Source organism: Lepidochelys kempii, chromosome 8, assembly GCF_965140285.1.
Source record: "Lepidochelys kempii isolate rLepKem1 chromosome 8, rLepKem1.hap1, whole genome shotgun sequence".
Taxonomy (NCBI): Eukaryota; Metazoa; Chordata; order Testudines; family Cheloniidae; genus Lepidochelys; species Lepidochelys kempii.
In genome coordinates, this window is record NC_136387.1 from 66,121,976 (window position 1) to 66,137,932 (window position 15,957).

The 15,957-nt window shown below is 39.8% G+C and overlaps 1 protein-coding gene across 7 annotated transcripts in view; it reads left to right on the plus strand.

Annotated features, from left to right (window-relative positions):
* WDR47 (WD repeat domain 47) overlaps positions 1–14,894 on the plus strand; it is a 38,250-nt gene extending 23,356 nt beyond the window's left edge. For 5 of the 7 annotated variants that reach the window (XM_073356797.2, XM_073356798.2, XM_073356799.2 and 2 more), the window contains 8 exons: positions 400–475; positions 5,809–5,966; positions 7,228–7,308; positions 8,795–8,964; positions 10,465–10,635; positions 11,175–11,306; positions 12,474–12,692; positions 13,516–14,894. In XM_073356797.2, coding sequence (XP_073212898.1) covers positions 400–475; positions 5,809–5,966; positions 7,228–7,308; positions 8,795–8,964; positions 10,465–10,635; positions 11,175–11,306; positions 12,474–12,692; positions 13,516–13,658 — 1,150 coding nt within the window. In that variant the 3' untranslated portion in view covers positions 13,659–14,894. The remainder of the gene's footprint in view (positions 1–399; positions 476–5,808; positions 5,967–7,227; positions 7,309–8,794; positions 8,965–10,464; positions 10,636–11,174; positions 11,307–12,473; positions 12,693–13,515) is intronic. The other 2 variants (XM_073356802.2, XM_073356801.2) reach the window with 1 other exon arrangement.
* The last annotated feature ends 1,063 nt before the right edge of the window (positions 14,895–15,957 follow it).

Here is a 15,957-nt window from a genome sequence, read left to right on the forward strand (position 1 = left end):
TAAAACTGACTATACGCCTTCTGTATAATGCAGAAAGTAATGGGGCAGGGAGAGGGAGACGTACTCTTTCCTTTTTTTTAGATGTTGCTTGTAGCAGTAGTAAAACAACACTTCCAGACAAGTTAATTTTCAAGATGACGATGTTAGTTATATATTTAACATTTTATTTTACTTTGCAAAAATATTTTTAAAAATTCTGTAAAACGATGGCTTATTGTTAATGTGTCAGTCATAAGTGCTAGTGTTGCTCCTATAAATTAATGAGTTAATTCTGAGTGCCAGGTTGGATATTGTTGTTCCAGTCAGAATACATTCATCAAACAGACAAATGAGAAAGATCTGCTTATTTTGTGTATTGCACTGAATTTTTTTTTTTTTAATTTTTTAAAAACCAAACAGTATGTCAGAACACACTATCATTCAGCCACAACTTGAAGATTCTTCAGGGAATCTAACTAGGACAAGAGGTGATGAGGTGAGACTTTTTTAAAGGGTATTTACATTATCCTTACAGGACACAACCTTTGAATCTGACTATATAATATCTTAATAATATTAGATGTTAAGAGCAACAGTATTTGTAATGAGTTTCTAATACATGCCAAGTTTCAAAATTAAGAAAATGCAGATGAGGGTTAAGACTAAATGGGGGTGCAAGGGGGCTGGATTTAGTGAAATTTCAGGCTCCCCTCATATCCACCCCAAAACCATTCCTACTCCATGGAAATCTACTCAGACTGCAACTTGCTTTTAAGTCCTTGCCATCGGTGCTCTCCTATGTTGGCCCCCAAAATACTGCTTATGGGACTTTGTCCATTACCTTCATAAAGTAATATTTGGAGTATTCTGAATGGAGTCAGGCAGCACATAGCTATCTTCCTTACAAGGTAGAAGGTTTGGTATACTGCAAGCCACACTGGACAGAGCTGATGCAGTGACTTGGGTTATGGCTGTGGGGATAGCCATGAAAAGGGGTTCCTGGCTACAGGTCTTGGGCCTGCAGTACGAAGTCCAGCAGACTATTCAGGACCTCCCCTTTGAGGGTTTGGCTCTCTTCTCTAAAAAGACAGATAAAAGGCTACATAGCCTAAAGGACTCGAGAGCCACCCTCAAGTCACTGGGCCTCCACACTCACGCCATGCAGCGGAAGCACTTCAGGCTGCAACCTCCTCCGCGGTTTTATCAACAGAACTGTCAAGATGGTTCCCTGAGAAGGAATACGCAGAAAGAGACTGCATCCATCCTCAAGCCAGGGCTCTGGCCAATCCAAGCCACCTTCAGGCCAGAAACAGGCCTTTTGAAGGTGTGCATGAGGATGGCGCACCAGTGAACGAACTGGATCCAACCCGCCTTACCTTCTTGTCCCGACTATCCCCTTTCTACCCTGCTTGGTCCCATATCACATCGGGCTGTTGGGTGCTCCACATGGTAGAAAGAAGATACTCCCTCCAATTCTCGGCCCTCCCACCCTTCTAACCCCCTTCCCCGTCCCTCTTCAGGGCCCTTCTCACAAGCAACACCAGTCGCTGGGAGCAGTGGAAGAGGCTCCTCAGGAGCTGAAGGGCAAGGGCTTCTATTCCTGGTATTTCCTAATATGGAAAGCCAAAGGCAGGCTCAGGCCCATCCTAGACCTGTAAGAGCTCAACAAGTTCATGAAGAAACTCAAGTTCTGCATGGTCTCCTTGGCATCTATCATCCCTTCCTTGGATCCAGGGGACTGATATGCTGCCCTTGACTTAAAGGACTTGTACTTTCGTATAGCAATTGCACTGTCCCACAGAAGGTACCTCAGGTTTGTGGTGAGCAATAACCACTACCAGTTCACAGTTCTTCTGTTTGACCTGTCAGCAGTGTCTCATGTATTTGTAAAGTGCATGGCAGTCGTGGCCACATTCCTACGCAGGCAGCAGGTACGGGTGTTTCCGTAACCTCGACGATTGGCTGATCAAGGGCCACTCCAGGGCTCAAGTGGAGGCACAAGCTGACTTCATAAGAATGACGTTTGACAAACTGGGCCTTCTCCTGAACATGGAAAAATCAACTCTGTCCCCTGTTCAGCTAATAGAGATCATAGGGGCGGTACTAGACTCGACACAAGCCAAGGGATACCTCCCGGAAGTGAGGTTTTGGGCCATGGGTGACATCATTCGAAGTCTCAGGCAGTTCCCCACTACCACAGCAGGAAATTGCCCGAAACTTCTAGGATACATGGCCGCTTGTACCTATTTGGTACAAAATGCCATATTCAGACTCTGGCCTCTCCAATCATGGCTAATCTCGGTGTATTGGCCAGCTCGGAACAATTTGGACAGGGTCGTGACTCAGCCTCACTCGGTCCTCAACTCCCTCCAGTGGTGGCTCGACCCGCAGGTAGTGTGTGCAGGGGCCCCCTTCACCGGTCCTCAGCCATCCCTCTCACTAGTGACAGATGCGTTAGCCCTGGGCTGGGGAACTCATCTGGGATACCTCAGGATGCAAGGCCTCTAGTCTCAGGCAGAACTCGCTCTCCACATCAATGTCCGAGAGCTGAGAGTGGTACGCCTGACATGCAAAACTTTCCGAGCCCACTTGACAGGGAGATGTGTATCAGTTATGACAGACAACACCATGGCAATGTTTTATATCAACAAATGGGGGAGCATGCTCCTCTCCCCTGTTTCAGAATGCCCTCAGGCTGTGGGACTTTTTTGTGTAGAACAGTCAATACACCTACAAGCATCGTACCTCCCTGGAGTGCAGAACGAGTTGGTGGACTATCTCAGCATGTTGTTCCATGGCTATGAGTGGTCCCTATGCCCAGATGTCACAAACGACATCTTCCAATGGTGGGGCTTTCCCCAAATAGATCTCTTTGCTATGTGACACAACAGGAAGTTCCAGCGGTTTTGCTCCTTCCTGAATCAGAGCCTGGGCTCCATCGCAGATGCGTTCCTCCTCCGATGGGGAGGCCATCTCCTGTACATGCTTCTGCCTATCCCTCTCGTTCACAAGGTGCTCCTCAAGATTTGGAGGGAACAAGCTTCAGTGATCTTTATAGCTCCAGCCTGGCCCCACCAATATTGGTACACATCACTCCTGGAAATGTCCGTGGAAGCCCCAGTCACCTTGCTGCTCTTCCCAGACTTAATAACTCAGGATCACGGCCATTTCCAGCACCTGAACATCGAGTCGTTGCACCTCACTGCGTGGAAACTCCCTGGCTGAACCCAATGGAGCTCTCCTATTTGGACCTGGTCAAACAAGTCCTCCTTGGCAGTAGGAAACGCTCCACCAGGCCTATATACCTAGCCAAATGGAAGAGGTTTTCGATCTGGTTAGTGCAACATTGTCAGTCTCCTTCGCTTGTGTCCATAGCCCTTATACGGACTATCTTCTCCATCTTAAGCAGCAGGGACCGTCCATGTCATCAGTAAGGGTTCACTTGGCTGCCATCTCTGCCTTCCATACAGGTGCAGAGGACCAGTCGGTCTTTGCCAACCCTATGGTCAGCCATTTCCTGAAAGGTCTCGACAGGCTATATCCGCATGTCTGACAACTGGTCCTGACCTGGTACCTCAATCTGATCCTTTCCAAATTGATGGGTCCTCCCTTCGAACCGCTGGTGACTTGTTCCCTGCTCTACCTCTCGTACAAGTTGGTGTTTCTGGTAGCGATAACCTCAGCCAAAAGGGTGTCTGAGCTCAAGGCCCTAACATCAGAGCCCCCTTACACCGTGTTCTGTAAGGACAAGGTTCAGCTCAGGCCACATCTAGCTTTCTTCCCGAAGGTTGTCTCCCAATTTCACATCAACCAGGACATCTTCCTCCCAATGTTCTATCCTAAGCGCCACGCAAGAGGCAGAGAGCAGAGGCTTCACTCGTTGGACATCCGCAGAGCACAAGCCTTTTACATTGAAAGAATGAAACCATTCCGGAAGTCCATTCAACTGTTTGTGGCTGTGGCAGACAGGATGAAAGGTCTTCCAATCTCCTCTCAACGAATTTCGTCATGAATCACATCCTGCATCCGTGAGTGCTAGAACCTGGCGAAGGTGTCTGCTTTCCACCCCACCCCATCCCTGCTCACAGTGCACTCCACCAGGGCTCAGGCTTCTTCAACAGCCTTCCAGGAGCATGTTCCCACCCAGGAAATATGTAGAGCAGCGACGTGGTCCTCAATACATACCTTCACATCACATTATGCTATCACCCAACAGGCCAGAGACGACGCAGCCTTTGGTAGAGCAGAGCTCCAGTCAGTGGACATCTGAACTCCGACCCCACCTCTGGAACTTAGGCTTGGGAGTCACCTGATTGGAATTGACATGAACAAGCACTTGAAGAAGAAAAAAAGGTTATTCGCTCTCTCGTAACTGTTGTTCTTAGAGATGTGTTGTTCATGCCCATTCCAATACCCACCCACCTACCCCTCAGTCGGAGTAGCTGGCAAGAAGAAACTGAGCCCTATAGTGAGCGTCATGAAGGCGCCACTCCAGGGGGTGCCCGGACCGACCTGACGGATATTGCTAGGGGAAAAGTCTTCCTGCTGCCATGCACGCGCATGCGCACATACCTGATTGGAATGAACATGAACAACACATCTCGGAGAACAACAGTTATGAGAAGGTGAGTAACTGTTTTAATTTTCCCATCAATCTTAAAAGTGGTCACGTTTATCAGTGACTTAAGATGTACAGCCCCATATTATGGATTACAGGAGTGGCTTGAACTGGTTCCATTATAAGCACAACTTTGAATGCCTTCTAACTTTCACCATAAACTACCTTTTGTCTGAAAATGTTTGAACTTAATGTCATTTCAAAGAGGGTTTTTGATTGGAAGGTTATCTTGGTGGAGATGTTTGGGGATTTTGTCTTTAAAGTAAGTTGTGAAAGCAGGTGGAGTTACAGGACTCTTCAAAATGTAACTTGTAATTTTTTGTGATTATGAAAATTAAAAATTAAATAAAAAGACAAAAAGTAAACTATTTATTAACAGCTTGTATATGCTAGCAAATACTGCATAATATATAACTTTTAAAAGTTTTGTCCATCCGTTACTCAAGAGTCTTGAAGTCTTTCTGTTTAGTTCTCATATTTTCCTATATATTTAAATTGGAAAATAAATTGGTACAAGTATTCTGCAGAGAAAATTATATGCTTGTAACATGCAACATTACACTGTAATATCTTTTACTGTGTATTTTAGTTTCTCCTTAGTCTAATACAAATAGCACCAGAGGTTGTGAAATGTCACTTCATCTGTTCAGTATTAGGTGGCTTTCCCTTAACCCATGAGTCTTCCCTCTTGACTATTTTACAGCTGTATGTAAAATATTAAGATGAATTTTAAAAAACTACAATAGTTGGATGTCTTTGAGGAAGGAAAGAGAAGCATTTTACTGGTGCCTAATTTGGAAGTAGAAGAAATAGGAACAAGCTCTTGCAAAGAAGAACACTTCATATTTTATCAACTAAAATATTGAAAGGTTTTCAAGTTCTTTGCTCAGAAAAATGTGACGTCATGCCACCTTTGTTTTAATTTGATTTTGTGTAAGCATTTTTGTAGGTCTTTTAGAAGAATCTTTGAAAAACTGTTCCTTACATGATTTTGTTAAGATCAAGATGCTGTGATATCTTTACTCTCCGTATCACAAACAGTCAAGGAGTGTTCCTCCCAGTCTTTTCCCCTATAAGCTTTACATTTGAATACATTATTTTTTTAATGGGGATGGATTTTAACTTCTCTCAGCCTTGGAAATGTGTGTAAGCTATTAAAAATGTAGTTATGTTTGTGAACCTATTGTGACTGTCAAACTTTTACACAACAGGATGATAAATCAAAAAAACAGTTCATTTGTATTAATACTCTAGAAGATACACAAGCTGTCAGAGCTGTGGCTTTTCATCCAAGTGGGAGTTTGTATGCTGTTGGCTCAAATTCCAAAACTTTGAGGGTGTGTGCCTATCCAGAAGTAATTGACCCAAGGTAAGAAGAAAAATAAATGAACATACAGTCCTACCATAATCATTTCTGTTCCACTACCGATCACTGGATATCCAAAGCTGTCTGTAGATATTTCAAGTCTGTTCTTGTCTTTTACCCTTTCATTTTGTTTGTTGATTAAACCTGTCAACAATGAACTGTTACAATGTTGCTTTGAGAACATAGTAACTACCAAGACCAGCTGTGGTATTTTTGTGTTTGTGACTAGTTTGACTAGTTCTTTCCCCTACTGCCAAGCTGTTTTGACGTCAGTACTACAACTTTTCCTTTTGGTAGAATTCTTCCCCTAGAGTCTTGGACACACTGGCATTGTAAAAGAATCTTTTGTGTCTGAGAATATACATTCAGGAACAGAAAAAGATGTTATGGCAGAATGCTTCTGGCCTCTTCCTCTTTTGTCTTAATTCCAGCTACTTGAATTTTCATATCCATTATTTCCTTCTTTCTTCAGAAATAAATCTTGGTGTCAAACTCACTTTCTAGTTATTGCTTCAATTCCATTACTTTTTTAAAAGTTGGAGAGTTTTCAGAAAAATTACTCTAAAATGGCATTCTTTTTGTGTGTATCTGCTCCTGATGAGTCCAGGACATCTTCCCAGTTTGGCCAAAAAGCATGCTTTAGCCTCTAATGTCCTTGCCTAATATGCATTCTGTTTTCCCTCAAAGATAATAAACAAAGGAGCCACTGAAGGTGTTGTTCCAAAATGTTTGATGTTGATGTATGAAGCAGAAAGGACATGGGTTGGGGAGATGTGGAGTGTGTTCTCCTCTCCCACTCCCACTCCCCCTCGCCCACCTGATTGGTTTGGCTTGTTATGCTGGAAGTTAGAAAAATCTGTTTTGTTTTTTTTTAATTTATAAACAGATTATCCCTGTAGCCTTTAACACCCTAGTTAGTGTGTGTAATTTGATTTGGTGAATTTGATGTGACTATTGACTTGATAAGATAGTTTCTTGCTGTGCTGTAATTTTCTAAAGGGAATGTTCTGAGCTTTCCACTCCTCTTCCTGAGGTCTGTCTGTACATCTCCTTACCCATTGTCTTGTCAGGCTGTAAACATAGTGAAAGATTGTTCATATTCTTAATCTTGAGAAATATCTCCTGAATCTAATGAAATTCTAAAATGGCCCATTAAAAGTTAAGATTTGCTTTCTCATTTTTAAAACGCCATAGTACACATAGTACTCTGTCTAGTTTAAGTGCATTTAGCCTTTTTATAATTGTGTGTTTATATGTTACGCAGTTCCTCGTCTGTCGTCCCTCGAAAACTGATACCTGACCTAGGCAGATCTTCACTTTCTTCCTCTGTAAAGATGGCAACAGAGTAACTAGTAACTTTATTTCCTTTTATGACCTGTCTTCTGTAACTTTAAAGTGGCCACATTATTTGCTTTCCCTGTTGCATATCTATTTAAAATCCTTTGAGATCTTATCATTTTTTGTGCTTTTTTCCCTCTTATCATTCTTGTCATCCTCATTTTCCAGTTTCTGTGGCAAGTTTTTAAAATGCATTAGGAGTCAGATACTTAGTTGCTGCCCTATTAGCTTCTTGCCTTTATTAGAATGAGCTTTATTCTCGATGCTGAATTGTATCTTAAATACTTTGTAACTTCCCATTAATTTCCTACAAGCATTTTATTTACTCATGTCTAAATAACCCATAGAAATAATCAGAGAAAGGGAATTAGGAATTTCTCCTCAGTCAGATGTAAGTAAAGGCTGATTTAGGATTTTCAGGAATAATGCTTGGAAGGTTATGACTATAATATATAACTGAATAAGTTTTGAGAAAGTGCACTAGCTGTGCTTTTTCCACAGACTGCCTCATTCAATCTCGTTTCTTGTTAATGGGTGAGATGTTCTTAGTGTCATATTGCTCCTCTTCCTTACTTTTTAATGTCCAATACATGGAGGTTGAGTGGTATGTTGATATGAATAGGTCTTTAAGGTGACCTAAGAAAACCAAGGCTCACTTCCTTCCTAGGCCTCTGCAAACACTTACATAAATGCTTAACTTTAAGTACACAAGTAGTCCCACTGAAGTCAAGCACATGTATAAAGTGTTGGATACAAAAAGGAATACTTCTTCCTGGTTTTCACTTGTTTTGGACTCTGAAAATAAGGTATTTTGGTGGGCCTTTTTGTTTAGTTGTTGGGTTTTGAGTTTTGTTTTTTTAAGACAATGCCTTTTTAATAGTAGCTAAGTGTTGTCTTTGTCAGACCAGGTACCTCTGGCAGACATTTCTGAATTTTGTTTCAAGGTTGTTGGGGTTTTTTCCCCCATCAAGAATACTTAATTAGTGTGTGTTGTAGAAATCGTTTCAGGTCACACTTCAAATGTTTCTGTAGTGAAATATTGGAGAACAAGGAGGAGCTTTTTTTGTGGTTTCTCTGTTATCCTAATATTCTACCTTAGTTGCCTTCCAGCATTAAAACCAAACACTTTTTTTAAAGCAAAAGTTTAAATTGCCACCCACGCTTGTCCATTTTCATTGCCCTTTAGAGCACTTGCTTATGCTTGCAAGGAATCAGACCACAATAAGTCTGGTATGGAAGATGTTTGCATAATGCATGGAAGCTAAAATGTGTTTGGGAAACATAGTTCCTGTGTGGCAACAAAACACTATATTTTCACACTTTAGTTTAACTTTAATTGCCTACCGTTAGAAAACTGAAAAATAAGTAGAAATTAACTTTCTTGCCTACTTTGGATTTCTTATTACATTAAATAATACAGTTGACTTGCATTTTAGATTACATATTCTATATTTACATAGAAATACTTATCTCTCTCTCTTTTTTTTTTCAAGTGCTTATAACACTCCTAAACAACCTGATATTCGTTTCAAAAGGAACAAACATCACAAAGGGTCAATCTACTGTGTGGCATGGAGTCCCTGTGGACAGTTGTTGGCTACTGGTTCTAATGATAAATATGTTAAAGTACTACCTTTTAATGCAGAAACTTGTAATGCAACAGGTAGGGTGTATGTATATATACTGGTATATCATGTTATCATTTATTTGGGATGGTCATATTAGTGACAAATGGCAAAGTAACTTGAGTTATGCCTGTCATTATGGTAACGAGATGTATTAGGCTGTGTCTACACTGCCTCTTTCAGCGCTAAAACTTTAGTCGCTCAGGGGTGTGAAAAAACATCCCCCTGAGTGACAAAAGTTTTAGCACTGAAAAGCGCCAGTATAGACAGTGCTCCCGGCGATAAACCTACTGCCCATTGTTCGGGGTGCTTTTTGTTTTGTTTTTTGTATCACCAAGAGAGCTCTCCCCCAGCGATAAAGCGTGTCTACACTGCTCACATCACAGCACTTCCGCGCTGTAACATGGGCAGTGTATACATACCCTTAGAGTATCACACCTAGTCCTGAACCAATTGTAGATTAGAATGCTGCCAAACCTGGGCTCCAGATCAGTAACTTTAAGTACCTGATTTGTACTTACTCATATTTTGGGGGAAAGCGAAATGCTGCTTGGAAGTTTGAAGTACTAGAAGATATTCAGCAGCAACAGATTAATGACTAGTATGCAGGTGAGATCAAAGAAAGTTTATTTTGAGGTACCTGGCATACTTTTTTGGTTTCTTTAAGAAAAATATTAATAAATAATCAGAATCTGACCGAAGGTTTTGGTAAGGAATTTCAAGATAATTAGCCTATTTTTAACTTTGGTAAATGTATTCCAGGATAATCCAGTCACTGAAGTACAGATAACCTTATGGGACTTGGTCTTTCAGCACAAGCATAAATATGCTTCTTATTTTGATGTCACTGGTTTAATATTACAATATTATTTCAGTTAGATAACTGTGTGGGATTTTTTTGTTAACTGAAATAAAATACCATGAACAAACATATTGAAGTCTAGCTCCAGAACTGAGAATCAACTATTGGTTGAACATCAAGGGTATGTCTGCACACCAAAGAAAAAACCGATGGTTGGCCTGTGCCAGCTGACTCAGATTCAAGAGGCTTGGGCTGCAGGGCTGTTACATTGCTCTGTAGACTTCCAGGCTCCAGCCCTAGGACCCTGTGAGGTGGGAGGGTCCCAGAGCTCAGACTACAGCCCAAGCCCAGAAGTCTACACAGCAATGGAAACAGCCCCATGGCCGACCTGTGAGCCCAAGTCAGCTGGCATAGGCCATGCATGGGTTTGTCTTTGCTGTGTAGACATACCTAATAAGATGTGAACCTCTCACAGAGGGATTAACTAATATTGAAGAAACAGAAAGTTAATATATTCTGATACACAGAAACCTGTCAGTTTGCCCGTTCAGTGTAAAATTTTATCCTATTTTATGAAGTTATATTCTCCCCCTTGAAATTATTACATGTATCAAACTCAAGCTTTTTAATTAATACTAATGCACTATCACAATAACGGCTTAAACGATTACATAATTAATTTATACTAAACAATGTATATCTCACTCTGTTCTTGGTTTATTTTAAATTTTTTCAGGACCAGACTTGGAGTTCAGTATGCATGATGGGACAATTAGAGATCTTGCTTTTATGGAAGGCCCAGAAAGTGGTGGCGCTATTTTAATTAGCGCTGGAGCAGGAGACTGTAATATTTACACAACAGACTGCCAGCGAGGTCAAGGCCTGCATGCTCTGAGTGGCCATACTGGTATGTTTATAAAAATGCAACAGTAACAATCTGTTCTATGCACTGGTAACAAGCGACCAAATCATGCTCTTCTTATGGACAGCACCTCTGTCTTATCAAAAGTGAGCTCAGGAGAGATTTTATTTCATTAATCTAGACCATTACGTATTTTAAGCCCTTTGTTTCCCTGTGAATGCTAGGGAAGATGTAGAGCAGGGTCTTGCCATTGTACTGGTGGCACTTCTTCAGTCCCTGCCACATTGAAACCTTTCCCAAGAGATGCATATATTTGGAGTAACAGATAATGAAGTGAGACCTACAGAAATCTGCTAACAAAGGCTCTCTGAAGAGACCTAGTTGATTATCTCCAACTCTCTGATCCATCCAAGACTACTACTTTCTTCAAACCAAAATATAACATTTAATCTACTAATTGTATGCTGCTGATGACCCTACTTAATGTGTAAGTGCATATTCAGAACAATAATATGTAGAGAATTCAGTAGTGATCTTTAAACAATGAGTAATACTAGTAAAGTAAAACATGTTCTTATCTACAGGTCATATTTTAGCACTTTATACCTGGAGTGGGTGGATGATTGCATCTGGTTCCCAAGACAAGACTGTAAGATTCTGGGATCTTAGAGTACCGAGTTGTGTTCGTGTAGTTGGAACAACATTTCATGGAACTGGTAAGACTATTGCTCTTTTCGCACCGACTAAAAAACTTCTTGCACAATTACATATTTTAAAGATTTTTCTTGTCATTGGTTTGCTGAAAACAGGGATCTTGCATTGTAAAATGAGGACTTATGGCTTGTTCAAAACAATCCCCAGTTGCTCGTTTTAAAAAAACAACAAAAACTTGGTATATTCATTCAAAAACTGGTTAGTTCTTTGCTTTGTGACCTTTTGATATTATTAGCTATTTATACAGCACCATAAGCTTACATGATGCTCTAAAACAGAGAAAACGTACAACCTTACCCCCAAAAAATCAACACTTTAGACTGACAAACTGCCTTACAAAGAATGACACGCTTTGTAACAGTGATATTATTTTATTGATAACAAATGTAAACATGGTGGCTGCAAGGAATATTAGGCTGTTAAAAAAGTCAACCTTGGAGTTAAATGTGGCTTCTGGAATTTGGCAAATCTACTGTCGTGTAAAGGACATAGGACTCTACCTAGCAAATGTCCATATATAGTTAATGCAACACTTCCAAACTGATACAGCTCAAGTCAAGAAATAATAACATGTTTTCTCAAACTCCAAAATGCAAATGTACAAAGGATGGTGTTTGTCTAAACTGCAAATGTACAAAGGATGGTGTTTGTCTAAACTACAGATGTACAGTAATCTACACAAGAAGTGTTTTGAAAAAAAGTGAGTCAGGTACAGAACTTGTTTTCAAAACAATCTCTTTATTGCCAATATATTTCTAAATGAATTATTCTGCTATGGATTCTAACTATGCAGAAAATTAAAAGCCCGCCAACACTCTTGGATATTCCCTTTTTCTGTGATGAAACATTGAGCAAATATTCCTAATCTTTTTCCACTGTTAAACACAATTCTCTGATGCAGCTTTAACTGTGACTTTGCTACCACTCCACAATTAGAAATCAACATATGCTACAAGGCAAACTATACAATGGGGGCAATACAACATAAGACTTGTCTTTTAATATAGACAAAATTGGCTGAAAGTACATTTAACTTGGCTAGATATGTTCTTTACCTTTTTTAATATTAACAGTTCTACAAACATCTCTCAAACCTTTCTATGTTCAAAAGAATGCAGAACATATCCATAAGTCTATATTAGTTTATGGTCGGCATTTTCTTCTTATAGGTAGTGCTGTAGCATCTGTAGCTGTTGATCCTAGTGGTCGCCTCCTAGCTACAGGGCAAGAAGACTCCAGTTGCATGTTGTATGATATTCGAGGAGGACGAATGGTACAGAGCTATCATCCTCATTCCAGTGATGTTCGTTCTGTTCGCTTCTCTCCTGGGGCTCACTACTTGCTCACAGGATCTTATGATATGAAAATAAAGGTGACAGACTTGCAAGGTAATTCATCAGATGTGAAGTGTTTTAAGCAAAATTGAGCAGTGAAGTGTGTTTTGTTAATAGCGGTTTTAAGAAAGTTTGGATCAAAAGAGATTCATTTCTGAAAATGTAGAAATCTGAAATCTATTAAGGCTATAAAGTGAAATTTAAAAGGTTTAGAATACACGACTATTGGTTCTTGTCAGCTCACAACAGATTGCTCTTATTGCAGTCAAGACTATAGTCTGACATATAAATATGATTAAGGAATATAATTGCAGTATGGGAAACAACTTGCAGCTGTTTAATCACTGGACCTCTGCTTTGAGGTGGTGTGCAGAAAACTCAAACCCACAAAGAAAAAAATCATGCTTGGCTTACCTTTTTGGTGAGGGGGGGAGTGGGAGGGATTAGTCAAAAGTCCTTCAATTAACCTGATTTTTATGGACCATTAATTTGTATTTAAACTGTAGTTTATGGAAATACCAGTGTTGCAAACAGTTGTATTGTACCTAACACAATAGAGTCCCAGCCTGGTTGGCCTCTAGACACTGCTACAGTATAAATGTTAAAAAATTATTTATAGCAGTCAGTTTTATTGATTATAGAATTTGAAAGGAGACTGTCATGGGCCTTCCAAACCAAAATAGACTTTTCCCCCTTTAATGTGAATGAAAAGGTTTGTGTGCATTCTTCCTGTAAGCATATTCTTGAGGTATCTTTAAATTATCACCTAATGAAGTAATTTGTTGTTCAGCAAGTGAAATAGATATGTAGAGTTTATTCAAGAAAATTATTCTAAGTGTTCACGAAACAAGTAATTATTTCTATTCCTCTCTCCTAGGGGACCTTACTAAGCAACTTCCTATTATGGTGGTAGGGGAACATAAGGACAAAGTGATTCAGTGTAGATGGCATACGCAAGATCTATCCTTCTTGTCATCTTCTGCAGACAGAACTGTAACACTTTGGACCTACAATGGGTAGAGTGCAACTAAAGGCAATGTATGTAGATAAAGCACAGAGAAATAAGACTACTGGACTGTAAAAATAATAATTTAGGGATTCAAAGAGCAGCATCTGACCAGGAGAGTGTCTTAGCAAGAAGAGGCGCTTGTCACAGATTTTCTGATTGGTAGGAGGTCTTGGTGTGTTAGTATTATTTTGCAGTGCTTTCAGTCTTCCATGTGAACTCTTGCTGCTGTGACCTATTGTAGTCTTGTTGCCAAAGTCTGTTGGAAGAGCTCTTATGTTGTCAATGTGCACTCAAAGTAAGATTAATGATGTGTTTACAGTTTAGTATTAATTGCATTCCTTGGTCTTTGCCTCAATGACAATTTTATATAGAAACTTAAACCGAATTACACTTTTAATCAACTCAGTAACTAGTTCCACATAAATGTAGAAGATAAAAATTTACTTCTGCTGTTTCACACTTCTATTGTATGCATCACTTGTCAACCAGAGGTCAGACTTTTTTTTTTTCCTTTCCACGCTTTCAGCATTGTTTGTGTGTTGTTTTTTTTTTTAGTACATATAATTGTAAAATTTAAAGGTGACTAGGCAGTAAGTGCTTCTTGATTATAGTCCACTATATAGTGTGTTTTGCTTTTCACCTAAACTGGGGGAAGTGTTGCTGTTTTTACTAGGTGATATTGTTTTCAACATGCTGACGTTGAAAACAAAAAGTAAAATGTTGGGTTTGCTCCAGAAACCATGTAATGTTTCATTTTGAATGCAACAGAATACCTCTGTGTATAATGTACTGTAGAAAAGAGCATGGATTGGCATCAGTTATCACAGTGAGCTAAATGGTTAGCTGTACTCTTAAAGAAAAATGGTACCATTAACACTTAGACAACAGCATGGCTTAAAATGCTGTTTGCATGATAATTTAAATTAAAACATTTAACTTCCCAGTCTAGAAGCATATTTGGATTTTTCTTTCTTGCACTGTTTATGTAATGCAGAATTGCAGTTTTATTTCTATGAAAATTTAGATTCTAATGTTTAAGTATTGTTATATTTTCATATTGTACAGTTCCTTTTAAATTAAAACCTTAAATTTTAGGTTATTTATTTATTTGAAATGCAGTTATTTGGTTTTAATAACGACTAAATTATCGGTTCACTCTAGCAAGCATTTTTTAACTAATTGTATAAAAGTGAAAAGATTATTATGGAAGTGTATCTCTGCTATAATCTCAATAAAGACCTCTGACACCTGAAAGCACAACTCCTACTTATTTCACTCATAGTCTGGTCTCTCTTATACTACTTCTATAAATCTCCAAGTTTCAACTCTAGGTTTACATGTTATTAAAAGATGAAGACTTTATACCTTCCATATCCTTTTTAGTAGCTGATTTAGCAGAGCTAATGTATTATAGTAAATTACTTGGTTATAGAAGCCTGTTCTTGTTCTACATATAGACCCCCCCCCCCATGCAATTTTGAAGTTAAGTCTGAATTTTAGTTCTTCTGTCCTGTCTTGTTTCCATACGTATAGCTGGTTGGTGATCTATGGTCTCAGTCACACAATATTGTAACACACTGATTGCACGTTAAATTCTAGCAATTTCCCTGCAATAGATCTTATTCAAAATTTGAGCATCTTATTTCAACTGAATTCCTGACTACCACAAAACTTCAGTTTCTCTTCCATTCTTTATTTCTGTGTCCTAATCACTGCTTCCCTGTTGTGATTCGTATTAGCACTGCAGCTGTACAGATTCTGATTTTTAACACTTGAGAGATTCCAAGCTTATCTTCGGTGTGCTTCTGAGAATACCCACACAACATATTTCCTCCCCAAATGGTGTCTTGTCCGCAGCTCCACACAAATTATTCGAAAAGGTAAAACATTCTAATCCGTTATTCTGGTACAAGAGAAACCATACAGAAACCTGCAGCATGACATGTCACAGTAGGCGGGAAGGTGTAGGGGAGAGAATTAGATCACTCAAGGACTGGCTACACAACCTTTCACCTTTTCTGATTTTTAAATCCATCTGATATTGGTAGAAATATTCAGCTGCTTGTTCAGCGGTCTTTGTGAAATTAGTCTGCTCTCAGTCCATTACAGTAGTTATGCTGCAAGCCCCTGTAATGGCACCCTTGCTGTTCGCTTCAGCAAGGAGGCAAATGGTATTTTCAGGTCAGGCTTGAGACGTGTCCTACATTGCCCGCCCGCGGCCCGCCGTTTTGAAGGGCCTGTTTAGCTTGGTTTCCGTTGCCGCCCGCGTCGTTTCTGTCCCGGATGGAGAGGAGCGCCGAGCGCATGGAT